General features: G+C 40.6%; 1 protein-coding gene across 4 annotated transcripts; it reads right to left on the reverse strand.

Moving 5' to 3' along the window:
- Positions 1-2,067: 2,067 nt before the first annotated feature.
- On the reverse strand, positions 2,068-17,603 carry LOC146181543 (uncharacterized). Of its 4 annotated transcripts, none has more exons than XM_084576584.1 (5): positions 17,442-17,603; positions 12,651-12,686; positions 12,519-12,554; positions 10,924-10,978; positions 2,068-2,248 (listed from the first exon to the last, which is right to left on the reverse strand). In XM_084576584.1, exons 1-5 carry the CDS (start codon positions 17,471-17,473, stop codon positions 2,096-2,098), a joined length of 312 nt encoding a protein of 103 aa, XP_084432710.1. In that variant the 5' UTR covers positions 17,474-17,603; the 3' UTR covers positions 2,068-2,095. The 4 variants fall into 4 exon arrangements, with proteins under 4 accessions (XP_084432710.1, XP_084432708.1, XP_084432711.1 ...); XM_084576582.1 differs by lacking the exon at positions 17,442-17,603 and adding an exon at positions 13,932-14,081 and having other exon boundaries at positions 2,081-2,248; XM_084576585.1 differs by lacking the exon at positions 2,068-2,248 and adding an exon at positions 7,269-7,449 and having other exon boundaries at positions 17,442-17,586.
- Positions 17,604-18,461: the final 858 nt, after the last annotated feature.

The following is an 18,461-nucleotide window of genomic DNA, read 5'->3' on the forward strand; positions in this document are numbered from 1 at the left end:
TACAATGACGTTACGTAGGTATTTTCTTAAAGTTTACAATACATTCGTAAAAAATGTGGCTATCGACTATATGTTCCGGCAGATTATTCCAGTCGCTTATGGTTCTTGCATAAAATGAAACTTTAAAACGTGCTATTGAGGTCTATGTGCTCTTGAATCAGTTTTCCATTATCAAAACAGGAGCTTGCGGGCGAGGTGTTAGGTTTGAAGGTTTGAAGGTATATTAAAACGAAATACAAGTCAATTATAAGTGCACAAAAAAGTTTGCACAGTAGGAGGTCCCGAAGTAAGACTGTCTGGGGGACCTCCCATCAGGAATACATGAGTATAAATACACAAGTGTGGCAGAGGATCTAGAAAAAGATATAATCAAATTGAAACCTATTAAAATTTCGGCAATGAATAAGTTACACAATAGTAAGCGGGCGTAAGTTTTCAAACAAGAAAAAAGAAAAAGAAAAAAAAGCAATCAAAGGCATATATCAGGCAAAGCGCAAGAACATTATCAAAACACAAGAAATATCAGACATGGAATGGGCAATGAATGGATGCAAAGATAATATAGCGATAATAAATTGCAATTGTTCCTAGGGATCGTATTATTGTACATGAGGTATAGGTACCTTTATCGACATTCACTACGTATGGCTTTAGGAGTGTCAAGGCCGAGATACCGGATATCTGTCGGGCTGTCAGTTCTTTTATATTTGTTACAACAGAACCTAGCCGCGGTTCTTTCATTTTTTTTGTTTATTTTATTTTTATTAGAGATACTATCAGTCCGGTCAGGACCAAGATAGGAGCGATACAGGGCACAGATTACAAAGACGGAATACGACAAACAAAACACCAGCACCATCCAGTCGGTGCCAAGTTTTAACATATCAAAAATGGAACTGACCTCTAAGCAACAAATAAAAATGCGCAAAAATATCGCTGCAACGAAACAGAAATGAATGTGAAAACACCATGCCCAAAACAAATGCAAGGCGCATTATAGCAGGCACTACACCTACAATCACGAACTCCGGCAGAGAACACATCCACACCCTGGATGGGTTTTTGTCAGTGGAAGGTATTGTCCAAACATTATTGCGGCGCACATTTTCTCGCAGAATAAGTTTCATGTGTCTGCATTTCTACAATGGTGGAGAGAAGTTATCGAATCTTTCAGCAATTATTCAGCAATCTTTCAGAGTAGATTTGGTGAGGTTCAAAGGTACACCCTCGATTACTGACGTGCCAGATCTGCTTTAAATGAGAGTTTTTACTTTTTGAAACAGAATACGAGTTATGCTTGTTCTTTGTGAGGGACGCTCAGTACTTTCTCTAGCATGGGTGTCAACTGGCAGAGGGATTATGCAATTTTGGTGCCATCATGTGAAAACTGGTCGCCATTTACGTAATATAATCCCAGACAATTTATAGGGAAATAAATTAACAATAATATAAATTAGTTTTTTTTTGGTAACACATTTCACAATACTCTAAACGCTTAGTTGAATTGAGTGCATCGTCAATGAACAGCAATATCTTGAGCTGGCAGGCGTTTTAAGATTACCTCAAAATTCTCTCGGGTCAATCGATATATTTTTCACCAGTGGGAATTGTGAAGTTTTATTTCGACTAACTTAGAAAGTCGAGGCACAAAAAAACTACTCCGGATGAACGCGAAAAGTTGGAAATCATCGCATGATATTAAAAAATATGGATGCGCATTCTTCACGTTTTTCGTTATGCGTGCTTAAAAGCGTTAAATATGCCTAGCACGCAAATTCGAATCAATAACAAAATTACAGCTATATAATGCATGTAATATTTAGCTCCATCCATGTCATCTAGTTTTAAATCTTCTTTCAGGGTGAGAAAATGGCACTACTGTGAGAATCTAGTAAACGGTGCATCAGCAAGTAATGGGACAGGAACCGTAGTCCAAAATTGATAGCATTTAAACACTGATGTCTTGATGTGTGGAGTTGGAAAACTTTATTATTTCGACTCTCATCAAGACATGCCCAACAGTGTACATATGCATGATGTAAAAGATATGGATCAACAGCCAGTGATTCGTTAAAATAGAAGCTTTATTCATTTTTCAAACATGCATGGTATGTCTGCGTGCTGGAGCTGTTGAGCTTGCTGGAGACCATACGCAAGCAAGTGGTTTAGGTGGTCTTCCCGGGGGCCCTGGCTCCATGCACATGCAATCTTTTCCACACGTATTTCTAAGCTGTTCGGCTTCGTAACACTGAAATAGGAAAATTTTCAGATGCCACTAAGAAAACAATCGTAATTATTCCAAGCCTGTTCGAAAACAATAACAAAACCTCGCATCTATGGGACATATTCAACACTTATATTGCCATTCTTGATGCTATAGAAAAGGCACTGCATCATTCGTATATTAATCTAAGTTAGGTCTGGAGTCACGACGAAGTTCAACACATAACAATTATTTTGATACATGCACGCCATGCGAGAACCTGTGAATCAATAATAATGAGGTTGTTCTGCTCGTTAACAGCATGAATAATTTTCCGCCGTTCTACTCTAGTGGAAGCGTAGAAGATAAGAAAAATCCAAAGCGAAGATTTCGAAATGATATAAATTTCTCATTGTTACAGTTGCTAGGACTACTTAGGACCTGAACAATAATTCCGTTTTATTATACTTGCATGAGCTTTAGGCTAATGCGAAATACCAATGTTGATGCTTTATATGCAAGAAATTGGTCCTACATGCGTCTATAAAGAAACCGTTCACGAGTTCGCTAATGCATTGTCTCTTGTTGCATCTTCAACTTCCAATTCCAGGATACACTGCACGAAGCTATTTGCCACATTATGTAAGGAAGCTAACGAATGTGCGTTATGATGGCGTAAAAAAAATGGCAACTCTGACTGAATGTGATTCAACTGAATAAAAGATGGCTTCAAAATGAAGATAGCATCCTGCTGTTAGAACCGTTATAGGTTACGTTTCACAAAACTGCTTACAAAAGCTGAGTGCGCATGTATTTATCAATATAACATTGTGGTTTTGAAGGTAGGTCTACGCAGGGTTTTGTTTCTTGCAAGAACCACAAATAAAAAAATGATGGTTTGTTTTTACTGCGAGGAGAGGCAGTTCGAAAGCTTGACCTCAGAAACAAATACCGCCTGAGTATATTCAAACACCTTATTTATCTTGCGCTGAGCGAGTAAAAAGCATTATAGTTACCGCTGCAACCAACACAATGCCTGCTTAACAGAACTCTCTTTCTCGCTGTGGCTGCTTGCCGCGGAATCAAAAACTCTCATTTGAACACATTCATCAAACTATTCCGCTCACAAAATGGCTTATTGAACTGGAATGAATGGTCCAGAACTTTTATGCTGCAGATCCTGTCAAAGCAATTTCAGCCATGTTTCTTTAAAGTCTCGGCTTTGAATCTTTATCTGGAGCCTTGTATGAACTGAAAAAGATATGCTTGGGCGAAAAATTTGCATTTGGCCAACTTACCTATGTACGTTAACTTTTTGAACCCAAAATAATGCCCCTGGCTTCCCTGGCAGAAACGAGCTTGTGGTACACTACCGACGGACGGGCTCTAACTTATGTATAATAGGATGCTTTTTAAACTTTTTGCGAAAGCAATAAAAAATCAGAATAAAACTGTGTATAAAAACTACCTCCGAGGCGACAAAACGTGGAACTTCTACCGGAGTTTTTGCTGTAGGTTTCGCTGAAGTATTGCAGTTTTTTTATGAAATAAAATGTCCGGAGCAAGTGATATAGAATCGCTTGTTAACCGTTCAGGTTTAAATATTGTAAGGCTTCCAAGATGTGATATCTACATGAGTGGGCGAGACCAAAAAGTGTAATTTGCTCTAAAACATATATTATAGGGTTAATGCTTTGGAAGGGAAAGTGCCATTGCAGAAATTGGGCATCTTTAATATAAAAAGTTTACAATCCTATCTCCCAATTCTAAAATTTATCAATTGAGAAGAAAAGTGTCCCCTGCAATTCCTTGTGCAGAAACCGCTGCCGCTGAGTCCCAGTACCCCCACACCATACCTGACTGTGAGCACACTAAGCCGCTGGAGACTGGGAATTCTGAAACCCGGTATACTGGCACGCTCTGCAATGGCTACATTGGTCACCCGAAAGAAGGTCTTAGATAAAAGTGAGAAAGAAAGGAATTGGGCCACTGGTGTGATTTGAACTCGGTACCAAGCGCTACGCAGGCTTCAACTTTAAGCCCTCAGCCGTGCCAGATTTTTTTGCTTCATGCTATTCATTACACTGAAACAACGTCCTATGGCAATGAACTATGTAAAATAATTAAGAAAAGAGGATCAAATCAGCTCAATGCGCAATAAAATACATAAGAAAAAAAACTTTAAACAAGAGGCAATGTAGAGCCTATCAGTAAGACTGAGTGCCACTCCGGTTTAAAGTCAGCTAGTGCATAAAAATCCCTTAATCGACATATGTCATACAGAAGGGGTCATTGGTGGTCGAGCATGGCAGATACCATTAGACAGATCATCCGCGAAGAGCTTTAGAGGCACATAGATATTAAGACCACGTCAGACGGGTCTACAGTGGCATTTCCGAGATAGACATTAGTCCATCTTCTGTCTGCTATGCTCGCTGTGTGACATTCCCTTGGGTGATCCGATGTTTGGATCTCATCGCCCGAACATCCATCCTCTCACCATCAGCGCCTACGAATGCGAGCACTCTCGTCCTCTTCATCGGCTACATCCAGACCATGAAGCATTTAACCCAAGCGACGATGAGCCTTATTCATCGCGTGAACACGAGCCGCCGGTGTGTTATGCCTGTGGAATAATGCGGCATATTTTGCGTTTTTGCGCAAACGCCTTCCACATCAGCAGTATCGCCGTCAATGGGAGAACTCCCGTACAAGCTTTCCTGTCATGATCTTTACAGAAGAACACCTGGCAGGAATAAGTATAGAGCAACAACTAGCCGGCAGGTAAGCAGAACAGCGTTGAGCGGAAATGAATCACCGGCCTCTGAGCGCAGTCTGCAGCCACCATCTCGGCGCCTGCGACGCTCCTCTTGTTCCCGACGACGATCGTCACCTGTGGGAAACTAGCGAGTACTACCGATGAAAGTGAGCTCTCAAATTATTCAATATTACCTAATCTACCTATTCCTGTGCCTGTTTCGATGTTACAGAACCGAATTAAAGTGTTTGTGGACGGCGTACGTGCTATGGCGCAGGTGCACCCAAGTGCAACTACAGTGAAGCTTCACTTGAACGAAGTTCAAGAAACCTTAGGAAAAAGTTTGTTAAAATGAAAGTTCATTGAACTGAAATAAATTTGTGGAAGATTGTTTCCATTAGCTCCAAGAAACGCAGGTTGCTGAAATCTTATCTGAGCTCACCTATTTGTCACTGCGCTCATTTGCCAGTGCAGGATGCGTAACATTTTACAGCGCTTTTGAAAGGACTACAATGGTCTTGAACTCTGTCCCTGTGTGCAAGCTCCCGAGAACCTTTCCCATCACAACGGTCTGCTGAGGAGAAAAGACTCATTTTCTCCAAGTAGATCATGGTTAACCGAAATGCGCCCGTTCGCAATTCTTGGAGCTAAAAGGCCATGTAGGGATGAGGATCTGACTTTGTCTACGACTGTACAGCTAATTAAGCGTGCAAAGACAGCTATGGATTTGGCTGCTTATAAGATAATTTAGACAGCCAATTCATCTTAAAGCAAAATAAAAGCTACTTTTCTTCACGAGATAATGAAGAGTGGCTCTCCACATAAAAATATGCAACAAAAAGTGCGGGTTGTGCTTTTTTAAGTGATCAATGTGACGTTCAAGACACGTAATCGCGCCGCGGAAAATTTTCGTACAACTGAAATGAGCAATAACTGAAGTTCGTTAAAGTGAAGGGTGTTTGCATAGTGTTCAATAGAGCTTCGGTGGGGGGATTTAATAAAGTTCGTACAACTGAATACTTCATTTAAATGACGTTCATTGAAGTGGTCTTCTACTGTATTTATATTATAAGACTTGCTTTTACAAACGGCCTTGGTAGTAAAATTATGTTTGGTTGGGAGAGTGCGGCGACATTGTTTGGTGTTGGCAACGAACAGCATAACAAACTTGGGGGTCTGTTCCTTGAACCTTGTAATCGCCGGCCACATAGTCTGAGCTGTATTCATAGTACTTGCTCGATCAACTGATAACGTTATTCTTTGTGTCGAATTTCTTGAACAATGTGGGGAGACTTTCGACTTTCGCAAGGGAAATATCTTTGCGAGTAGTCGTACGGAACCAGCTTTCGGTTAGAATTGAATCCTACCACGGTTTCGGTTGGGGACGACATGGTCATTCCTGCAATGCCAGTAGACTTTATAAAAGCGGTTAGTTCAATTGTGCCAATAATACGTTCGATGCTGTTGGGAGCCACTCACCCTCAACTGTGCGAAGAAAGGTGTTGTGATTCCCATTGCATCATCTCGGTCAGGAATGGCCATTCTTCTTTGCAGAGGACTAATTGCTCTAGTTAAGCTGTGGTATTACCACGTGGCCTAAAACTAGCCAACTTTGATGAACTCGTTGTTACATCAGTGGCAGTGCTCAGCAGAGACAATTCCCACTCTACCGCATGCTCAGAAGTACATAAGAAAATATTTCTTGTCTTGGTTAACAAATCCCTTCCAAAAAGTGACCGTCAAAGTTTAGTGGAAGTTCTAACGAAGCATGCTGCGGCTTTATATGTCGCCCATTCCCTTCATAACCACCCTTATAGAATGGTACCACCGATATTGTGGGAACAGCGGATATAATGGGCCAACGGTGGTATCATTATAAACAGACACGACCACTAAAGGTTAACAATATCACACTCAGAGCCAGAGTTGGGCGTGATGTAGAATGGTATAACCAATCTCGGTGACAGAATTGCAGCGCTGGCTTTCATGAGACTGACCTTTACTAGCACACTGATAATATTGACCCATTCGCTATCGCTGCCTTGGTAAGGTAGTTCATGGTATGCCAGATCACTGTCTCTTTGTTTTCAATACATCCTTCAGGCTGCCAACTGACCACTACTCTAAGAATCTAGAAAACAACGCACGAGCAACTAACAGGACAACCTCAGTCGAATATTCGTAGCATTTCAAGAAATACTTTGATGTGCAGACATAAAAAATTTAATTTTTGCTTGCTACCCCTACGAAATGCCCAATTCTGTAAATATACGTGACTATTTGTAAATGATATTATCAAAATCATGCTATTCGTTAAAATATATATTTTATTTACTTTTCAAACGTTAATCATAGGTCTGCGTGCTTGAGGTAGTGTCATTGCTGGTGACCATACACAAGGGAGTGGTTTAGCTGGTCTTCCTGGGACTGGCTCCACGCACACGCAGTCTTTACCACACATATTTCCAGGCTGCTGTGTTTCGTAACACTGAAAGAGAAAGTTTTCTACTGCCGTTAAGAAGAAATCGCTACATTCCGAAAGCAACAATAATAACTTCAATAACTGATTGGCGTATCTACAGCTGCCATAGTTAGCATTGTTGCTGTGATATGAATGAGTTGGGTGTGTCTGTGCATCTCACTTATAATATATCTGGAATCTCGACGAAATGTGAGGTATGACAAACATTTCGGTGGATGCGCTCCTTGGATGAATCTGTGAAGCATTAATAATGCAGTAGTGTAGGTTGTTAACAACATAAATAATTCCACGGTAATGTACTTCAGTGGAAGGGAAGCAGAGGTATAAAAGCCGGAACCGAAAAATTACAAAGGTATCCAATTATCGTTGTTGTTGTAGGCAAGACCACAGATTACTAAATATTTATTTCGTTTTTCTGCATTTGCATCAGCGTCAGCAGCAGACATTGAAGTTGTCGGGGCTTGCAATACCCTGCAGGTAAAAGCCGTCGACTTTATATACACCCTATCTCTTCTCAACCACATGCTTGGCCTCCGTAGAAATGAGGACAATGTTGCGCTCTGTGCGAGTCTAAGAAAGGCAGTAACATTTTACTTGCTTACCTTCTAAACATCGTTTTACAGCGTGTACCTTTAACTTTGAGTCAACTCGTTCTACTTTCGGTTAAACAGGTGCCAAGACAACCGTCATGACAGTAGCTATAGAGGTGATTCAGACAGAGTACAAGGAATAGTTGGAAACAACACAGCCCTCGACTGTTGGTACCCTTCTGCTCTGAAACGCCGTATTCGCCACCATCCATTAGGGTTAAAACAGGTGTAGGAGATTGAAGCGGGGAAGGTTTCGAATGCGCGAATATGCCCTCTCTTGTAGCGTCATGCTGCAATTTATTTCCCGACGAGAGCTGTAGCGTTAAATTTATCCCTACAGAGAAGGGTCAATATATAAACGTTTCCTTTTATCAGATATTCGTGCTTTACAAATATTATGTGCTCTTGGTGATAGCACCTAAACTGAATATTTATATGCGAATATGACAATTCGATAGAGAGGGCAACCTGTTTCCTACGCATCTTTCGCTCATCGGTGGGTACACATAGGCCGCCGTGAGCAAGAAAGTGGGCGTGCCCGCATGCAGTCAATTTGGGCTCGTTGTTTACTGTCTATAAGCAGCTATAGTCATAATTCTCGTCTAAATGTAAGCCAACATAAAGCCAAAATAACGTCCTGTACCCTAATTTAGGTGCGACATTGGCTGTAACAGCTGAAACGCGGGCATGCTCATCAGCGGCGGAAAGCGGGTGAACGATCAGGTTGAGCCTTATCAAGGGACAACATCATCTAGCCCATTTGGGGCTCATTACACACAACAGCAGCAGCTTCCACATCGGCGCTTGGTGGAAGTGCAAACACGCACGTCCGCACAATGCCCATGAAGTGTTTTGGGGTGATGAGGGCGGACGTAATCAAAATGCTGCAATCGGCACAAAAAAAATAGCGAAAGTCTACAATAGGACGCCGTTTGCATGTCGCTACCTGTCAAACTTTAGCCGTTGTGGGGCTTAACACTCGGGGCATACATATAAATTTGTGTAAGCATTTTTGAATTCATTTTTCTTTTTGACTTTGCCCTGACCAGCGAATATACGCAATCCGTATCACTACAGTCTACAGTAATTTTAGTAGGGAACATATTTTTGTATGCTTTTTTTTTAGCATACAGACATTCGGGAAAACGTAACAGAAGGGTACAATAGCGCAATTCAACCTTCATGAAGTTAAACTGTCTATCTTGCGATATTTTATAAACTATTATTGGTCGGCACACATTGACTCAATTTCATTTACCATAGGCTTAAGTAAGAGATTGCAAATACAAAATAAATTGTACTAAAATTTAAAATGGATCGCTTAAACACAGACAAAACACAAGTGCATGGTGCTAAGTAATAAGGGTTTAGTAGAAGAACAGGAACATGAGCTGCCAATGATACATCTACAAAAGGCACCTATAAGTAACATGTAGAATATGCATCAGTGCCGTTCCTTTAAGGCAAGTGCTCTCTGAAATCGGACGCAAACCTTCATTAAAGCTATTGCCCATGCCTGCCAAACCGGAATGTCGAGAGAAATTAACGGGTGTGCCCAATAGTAACGTGGACAAAATTGCAGGCCACGTTATGCGAAGGCTACTTTCCACTGTCGTAAGAGATCTGCGCATGTATGTTATGATGACGTAAGAGCAATTCCGCCTCTCATTCAATATGACTCGACTGAATGAAAGAAGGGCAACAATATGAAAATCGGCAGCTAGTTATTACAACTATAAGAGGCAGCATTCCGTAAAACAACACATAAAATGTGGGTAGGCACGTACTTATCAAATATAACATTCGTGGGTTGAAGACAGTTCTGCGAAGAAGCTTTGGCCTGCCCACAGCCAAAAAACGAACGTCTTGTTTTTATTGAGAGCAGGATTTATTTGGGGAGTTTGACCTTTTTAGAGAAATATCGCATAACTTGATTAAAAAACAAGAATTTTGTAAACTGAGCAGGTAAACAACCTCATAGTTCCCGCCGCAGCTAATAACCTTGCTTGATTATTATCCCCCTCTCTCTCTCGCTCTGAATCGCCTGTCGTCGCAATCACGAAATCTCATTCGTCCACACTGCAACAAACAGTTCCGCTGAAAATTTTCCTTGTTACGCTGTTTTAAGCAGTAAAGAAATGTAATAATGCCTTTCGACAAAGATCCTATCTAACCAGTTTCACCGATCTTTGTTTGAAACCTTGCCGTTTACCCTTTGCCTCGAATCGAGAGTGAAACGAAATGAGACATGCTTGGACGTATATTTTACATTTTGCCAACATAGCTAAATATGTAAAATTTCAGATCAAAAAATAATGACCCTTGGCTTCCTTGACAGGAGCGAGCCTAAGACACACTACCAATTGGCGTGCTGCAACACAGATACGAGTTGAAGCTTTGAAAACGTTCTGCGAAAACATTAACCGATAAAATACAAACTTTAGAACAACAGCTATGCATCTGGGGCGACAAAACGTCTGCAACCTTGTGGCGGCATTGTTGCGGTGGGTTTTCCTACGGTGTGTTGATTTGAAAATTATACAAGGCGTCCGAAGCGCGTTATCACTAATCTCTTATCCGTTCAGTGTGGCATTTCTGCAAGGCTTACAATGTGTGCATCCAAATCAGTGATCAAATCAGAAGGTTAATTTTCTGGTAATTATTTATTAAAACTATATTGGGTGCGGAGAACAGGTGCCGTTTTAGAAATTGGGCATCTGCAATATAAGAATTTTACATTCCTCCAATTTGATAATATAATTTACTGACTCAAGTGACGATTAGATCAATGTCAACTATGCAGCAATATCTTTTACTTCTGCAGAATTAATTGTTCTGTTGGAACACCCACTTCCGTTTCAGAAATCTGGCTATAGAGAATGCAGCTTACCCAGGGGCGACAGTGAAGATGGCTTGCTTTTTTATTCTCCCGGGTGACAAAGTTTCTGAAATTTGTTTTCATGATTACGTTAGTTCCTAATGCGAAATGTGAGCGCAACGCATCACCTGTTTCAGTTTTTTTATCAATTGAGGCAAACAATTTGCGAAAACATGCATGTACTATGCAAATATTACATTTTAAAACATATTTCACCTAACTAGTTCTTCCCAGAGTGACATATATTGGAACATTACATTGCTATCAACCACTTAACTGGCTCTAAGTTTCGATGGTGGATAAACGAAGAAGCATCCGCGTGCTGTGGGATATCAGTGCGCCCTAAAATACTCAGGGGGTCGAAATTACTGTGGAATCTTCCACTATGGCACCTCTTTCACTCTTTACACTTTCACTCCCATCATCCTTTCTTTAAAACGTGGTTAAGATGCCCACATAACGGGTGTAACTTACATTGTACCTTTCCTTTTCTGTGAACCAATTTTATTGTTATTGCCTTCAATTATTTATCTTTTTGTACTACATGAATAATTTGTCACTTGCACACCTTTCCTTGAAGCTCTATCCTATGGCACAAACATACGAACAAGGTACTCTTCTACAACACCGAAAATTTCGTGGCAGCGCGAAACGCGTCTCAGGTGCAGAGCTGGCTACGAGATACAACGGCGATGCCACGGAACGTAGGAACAACCGCCAAAGCTCGCGCTCTAAATAGCAGTGTGAAATATATACTGCAGAAATGCGAAAGTCTAAGCGTTGCTGGTGTGCACGCTACAGCACGTTTGCTCTCATAATCATTATCAACTATAAGGCGCCCGTGTGCTGTGCGATGTCATTGCACCTTAAAGAACCCCAGGTGGTCGAAATTTATGGGGTCCTCCACTACGGCATCTCTCATAGCCTGAGTCGCTCTGGGACGTTAAACCCCACAAACCAAGCCAAACCATTGCTAAAGTCATCATTATCATTTTCACTGAGGACGGAGGTTTGATTCTTGGTAGAGACAGGATTTATTCATTTCTTTTGTTTAACTTGGCTAAGGAGGTGGTTGCGAGGGACAACGGTGACACCGCGAGAAGCAGAAACGGGCCCCAAAGAGCTGCGCTCTAAGAAATGCCGATTTCTTTTTGATCAGATAAAGCAATGTCCTTAGGAATTGAACGTTTAGTTATTACACTGTAGATGAAGTAGACAAATGTGAGTGTGGACTTATTAGATCAAATAAGTTCAGCCACATGCTTTCTTATTGGCAAATTCACCAATATCTTAGCAAAGAAGTTCATGTCATCCGCTAATATCTATAGTTTGTAGATGTTTTCTTTGGGAAAATTTGTCCAAAAATTATCACCAGCTAATATTAGATGCATATCTGTGCAATAACTCCACACCATAGGTTAAACCGATTTTTAAAAACCAGGTTATCTTTCGGAGTTCTTCGCTTTTTAATCAAAAACACATTTTGATACATATGGAAGATATCAGCAGTGCGGCCTAAGCAAAACATACACAAAGCTGGCTTTACAAGTTTCATAAAGTGCACCCTGTTCCGCTAGAAACGGACCCAGCAATAGACTGAGTTTTACCTTACTCTTGCAATGTCCGGATCGTATGGCTTGCTCCTGAGAAATAAAAAGCAGAGTGTATACTCGTTGAAGCGTACATGGGAGTGCACGGTATTCCAGTGGCAATGAAGCTATCAGAAGAGCGAACATTACCTGCCTCCTAATGGCTTTGGTTTAGGTGTCTGGGATCTGCAAAATAAGACGAGCGCACTATCACTGCAGTGTTAGCTTCCAGTGTATATATATAAGAATCAATATCTTTGCATTTTATATGAAGGATGTGTAAAGCATTTGGTGAAAAAATATTGTCCTGAATGGAACCAGATTAATTAGTATATACGCGAGAACATTACATTTTAACAGCATGGTGCACAATTATGTTATCGCCTATGAATAAACAAGACGGTGACTTTATAACTCTTTCTGAATGCTTGGGCGGTGGTGAACATTTTCTCTTGATTGACATAGGCAACTTACAATGCGGTCGAACTGAGGAAATGTCTTATACTTGAAGTTTTTGAGCTTAAAGGAATGATAATTATCTCCTCGTAAGAAAAGTGGACGCTCCATATCATATAACTGATGCTCGATTTTGAGATCGAAAGGCTTCAAGTAGAGCACTTCAAGAATTTTGTGCATAGCCTTCCAATTTCATTTTTATATTTTCGTTCCAACTAGGCAGCTAATCTGAATAACACCTCACTAACGGGTCTCGTTAAGGAACACGAACCACTGACCAATAAAACGTTCTGTCCAATAGACGAGCGAAAGAGAAAAAAATGCGACACATTTTACCTCCAGCCTTAAAGTGACAAGCCATATCTGCTGCCAACTACAACCTACCAGAGGAATACTCTTTAATGGTCGAGGCGGCGAAGCATACAAGGGGAGTTGAAGGTTTGTGATGCCGGCCGTAGCTTGTGATCCTTGGACACTGATAGGCTTCAAGTGAGGAGTGCGAACATACACGTTGTTATCAACTGGCATTCCATATGTCAGAAACCTGCTGCATAGTATCATAGCATAGAATATTATTTATATATATATATATATATATATATATATATATATATATATATATATTGGAAGAAGGCCAGGTCGAGACGGCAAGGCAAGGAATGCCGTGTCTGGCGTTTTACTCCGATGACAAAACCCAGGCGCGTGCCGGAGCCGGCGCCGCGGGACGATGATGATGGTATGCACAAATGAAAGAGGAAGCTCACGGCATGTACAAATTAAAGAACGTTCACAGAAGGCTCACTATATATATATATATATATATTGCTTAAAACTATAATTGCCTAGTTAGTTTGAATTAGGCTTCTCCAAACACTTATTGACATATAAAGAGATCAGCCTGCTTTTACAATATAATTTCTTCCGTTCTTCCTTGTTTACCTGTCCTTTAGTTGAAAACAAATTATTGGCACTTACTCTGAGAGCACAATCAGGGACATTGCAAAACAAAGACAGACAGCGGTATGCTTCATGTTAATAGAAACTGAATGCCTGTCCTTCAAAAGCGGGGTTCAGGTAGAAGGAGGAACGTTTGCTTCCCGTTATTAGCGAGCGTAAATTTATACACTTTTTCCGCCTGCATAATATTTAGCCTATCATAAGTGGGAGAAGAAGCAATAAAAAAATATATAGCAGTTTTTTTAAACAATGATATACCTTCTACTGTCGACACATACATGCATATCGAAGAGCAAAGACTGACGTTTCTTGTTTTGTTTTATTTCATTTGAACTTTTGTCCGACAGCTAAAAATTCTACACTAAATACCACGTGATAAAGCAAGAAAATAGACATTTTCATCTTTTTTATATTTTCTGCTGGAATTACGCAAATGTTTTTCACAGCAATCAGAGTTGTTCCTAATGTTTAAGGGAGTTGGCGTTCATGACCAAAGCTATATTATCTATGATGTGCTACATCATAAATCTTATTTAGTAAAAGGTATGTATGCCGAGATATTTCATAACGCAAGAAATCGGAAAATACATGATCTGCTTTGTAGCATCTAATATTCAAAACATTTTCGCTTTCCTTATTAGAGTGCGTCAAGATCTGCATATTTTATTGTTTCTCTGTAGAACGTTTTTGAAAAATAAAAAAATATGGCTGTTGCTTAGCTCGGCTAAGTCCGAATATGCAAGCGGCGTCTTTGTCATGCATGATTGCGCTATTTGATTAGTAGGTTACCCTTACCTATCCCTACACCTAGTTTACAGAAGGGAAGCTTGACTAAGAATTGTTCGACACAGATTTCGGGGATTTAAGTTGTGCACACCTGCTTGGGAACCTCCAGGAAAGTAAAGCCGGTTCTAGGCATCCAACCAACTTCTTTTCAGTTCAGCTAGACATTCCAGTAGCCTGGACATCCAACCTAGTTTCAACGCTGGCCTGGGGAATTATACAAACCCAGGTTACTACGAATTCCGTTTAGCACTGTTTTACACAGTGACGGCAGCAGCGCCGAAGGCGGCGCCATCTGTTGGAGCGCGTTTCCTTGAACCAGCGTTCCGTTGAACGCATCAAAGTTCACCGGCGTATTAGTCGGGAGTGGTAAAGGCCTTTATTACATCTAAAAATGTAGGAAACTTAAGCTCCACCTTTTATTAAATTACGCGTTGGCGTAGGTTACCAGCCCACTTATAAAGCCCGCTTTAGCCAGGCCGTATGAAAATGCCTTTGTGGCCTATAGGGCTACCGTGAATACCAGGGTCCTGGCAGATTGATTCTGACATAACCGTCCCATGTGAGACAAGAGACCTAAGATGGCAGCTCCTGCCACGGATTTGTTGTGCCTGCTATTTGTGGCTATGGCATACGAGCATACGAGCATACGCGACAAGCCGAGCTGGCTGGCGTAGTGTTGCTTACGCAGCATAACATATCGGACTGTCCTCTCATTTGTTTCTGTGCGCTAGTGGCAAATAAAGTAGCTAAAAATTGCCTTACTTTAGCTTTTAGGCATTCTATGTCTATACCCGCATCTGCAAAATAGAGACATATGTTATCACTATACTGATAGATAGCACAAACGACGGCTGTCCAATGCCAGTTATTTTGATTCAGCATATTAAGAATCAAATCATTGGGAAATAGAAGCAAGAAACCCTGCAAACAACGAACTATTTTATCAATTTTAGTATATGTGATATTGTATACGTCACATGAAGTGAACACAAAAGTACCAGTTTAACTTTATAAGTATCCTAAACCTTTGCCCTGACCCACCTGCTATTTTGTTTAAAGATATGTCTCGTTTAACATTGCAAACTGCTCTGACTTCAGTTTCGCCAAAAGCAAAAAAGAAAATAAAAAAACATTTTTAACTGCAGCACTTTGTCTAAATGCGCCACTTTTTTGTGAGGTAGCGATAGAGACCTTAACAGCTACGCAATTATGTGCTTAGAATATGGTGTACATATACGGAATCATATACATATCCTTTGCAATCAAGCAAAGGATCAAGCAGGGTTTCGGAAACGGTACTCTACTATCGATCATATCCATACCATCAATCAGGTGATAGAAAAATGCTCGGAATATAACCAGCCCTTATACATAGCATTCATTGATTACGAAAAAGCATTTGACTCAGTTGAAACCTCGGCGGTGATGCAGGCATTGCGAAATCAGCGGGTAGACGAGCCGTACGTGAAAGTGCTGGAAGATATATATAGTGGCTGCACAGCAACCATAGTTCTGCATAAAGAAAGTAACAAAATTCCCATAAAGAAAGGTGTTAGGCAAGGAGACACAATCTCCCCAGTACTATTCACAGCTTGTTTAGAGGAAGTATTCAGAGACTTAGAATGGGAGCAGTTAGGGATAAGGGTAGATGGAGAATACCTCAGTAATCTGCGATTTGCTGATGACATTGCTTTGCTAAGCAACTCGGGGGATGAACTGCAAATAATGAATGATGACCTAGACAGAAAAAGTAGAAAGGTAGGCTTGAAAATCAATATGCAGAAGACTAAGGTAATGTTCAACAGCCTCGGGAAGGAACAGCAGTTTACATTAGGTAGCGAAATACTGGAAGTAGTAGGCGAATATGTCTACTTAGGACAGGTAGTAACCGCAGATCCAGACCATGAAAAGGAAATAATAAGAAGAATAAGATTGGGATGGAGCGCATTTGGCAAGCACTCGCAGATTATGACTAGCAGCTTACCGGTATCGCTCAAGAGGAAAGTATACAACAGTTGCGTCTTGCCTGTACTCACCTATGGGGCTGAAACGTGGAGGCTAACCAAGAGAGTTCTACTTAAGTTGAGGACAACCCAGAGGGCTATGGAACGAAAAATGGTAGGGGTAACATTAAGAGATAGGAAGCGTGCAGATTGGGTCAGAGAAATAACTCAGGTTACCGACATTCTAGTGGAAATTAAGAAGAAGAAATGGAAATGGGCAGGACATGTAGTGCGAAGAGAGGATAACCGATGGTCGCTGAGGGTAACAAACTGGATTCCAAGGGAAGGAAAGCGTAGCAGGGGGCGGCAGAAAGTTAGGTGGGCGGATGAGATTAAGAAGTTCGCAGGGGTCAAGTGGATGCATCTAGCACAGAACCGGGTTAAGTGGAGAAATATGGGAGAGGCCTTCGCCCTGCAGTGGGTATAATCAGGCTGATGATGATGATACGGAAGTAGGGAAAGTGGTACCTGTTATGTTTTGCTTACCACTGTTTATCAAATATGACCACTGCAATTAAATGTTAACCTAACTCAAGTACTGAGCTGAATTGTTCAAATATAGTGATATTTCTACCGAGCACTTGGCATAAATAAAACTTGCGAAATACCATATTATCTTTCATTTTCTTGGCTGTTACAAGCAATGACAACCTGCAATGTCAATTAAATTGTAGTAAAGCAAAACGATACCAGTTATGCAGCAGATTTACGACAAAAGAAAGTTTTAATTACAGGATACCTTTTAGTCGGGCTGTATAACGGATTTTCCATCTGAAAGGCGACATATATTTGAAGTAAATTTTTCTGAGTAATGTGTCTGAGAGCACAATCAGTACTAAAAGCAAAATGCTGGAGACTACTCTGAAATTCATATTGAAGCCGTGAAACTTGTCAGGGACAGTGCAGACTTCGTTTAAAGGCCTCAAATTTTGCGTACTTAACTTACTAGGTAAAATTTTTAATGAACGGTAATTTATTAGTCATTCTTTACGGAAATATGGAAGTGCGTGTCTCATTTTAGGGAGAAAGAAAATATACAAAGATTTACGAAGCAGAATGTGCCGAAGCACACATCCTGCTAATATTTCGTGCATGCAGGCAGATGCTGAAAACTAAATCTTCGGCTTTCCTTTTTTTTTCGGTTTCACTTGTAAGCTCTTCTTTTCAAGCATGTTCTTCATGATCAAACCTTCATTACTGCGAAAAACATAAAATTATATTATTATTTCGTTGTATAAATGCAAATTGGATTGAGGGAATAATTTTGAGCTATCCCACTTCTTAATGATATTTCGAAGCACATGTTTTAACAGGATTGTTTTTATACTCCCTGCTGAAGAAGCACAGAACAAAAGGCAAATGTTGTGTGGAAAAAATCGGCAGCCTAATTAGCTTCTGCGTAGGAATACCCTACTAGGAGAAATATGACTGAAAAATAATAATGACGCTCAGACAATGATTGACGTATCACGTTGCTGTTTTGTTATTTTCTACTTTCTGCTTTCTAGTCAATAGAATCATCTGTCTATTTTCATGGTCGGAGATGCTGCGAAGATTGTCAAATTCAAAGCATTACAAACCCTTGTAAGTGACAAATTCGCCAATAATACACCCTGATTTACGACAGTTTCTATGCAAGCCAGACATTCACTCACACCAAAATTTTAAAGCAACCAAACGGCAAGGCTGCACGTGTTCTTTCCAACTTTACCATCCCCTCCGAAATTCCCAATTTTAGAACATGTGAATGAGACTTTGT

Source organism: Amblyomma maculatum, chromosome 8, assembly GCF_055883805.1.
Source record: "Amblyomma maculatum isolate TAMU_Amacu chromosome 8, ASM5588380v1, whole genome shotgun sequence".
NCBI classification, from domain to species: Eukaryota; Metazoa; Arthropoda; class Arachnida; order Ixodida; family Ixodidae; genus Amblyomma; species Amblyomma maculatum.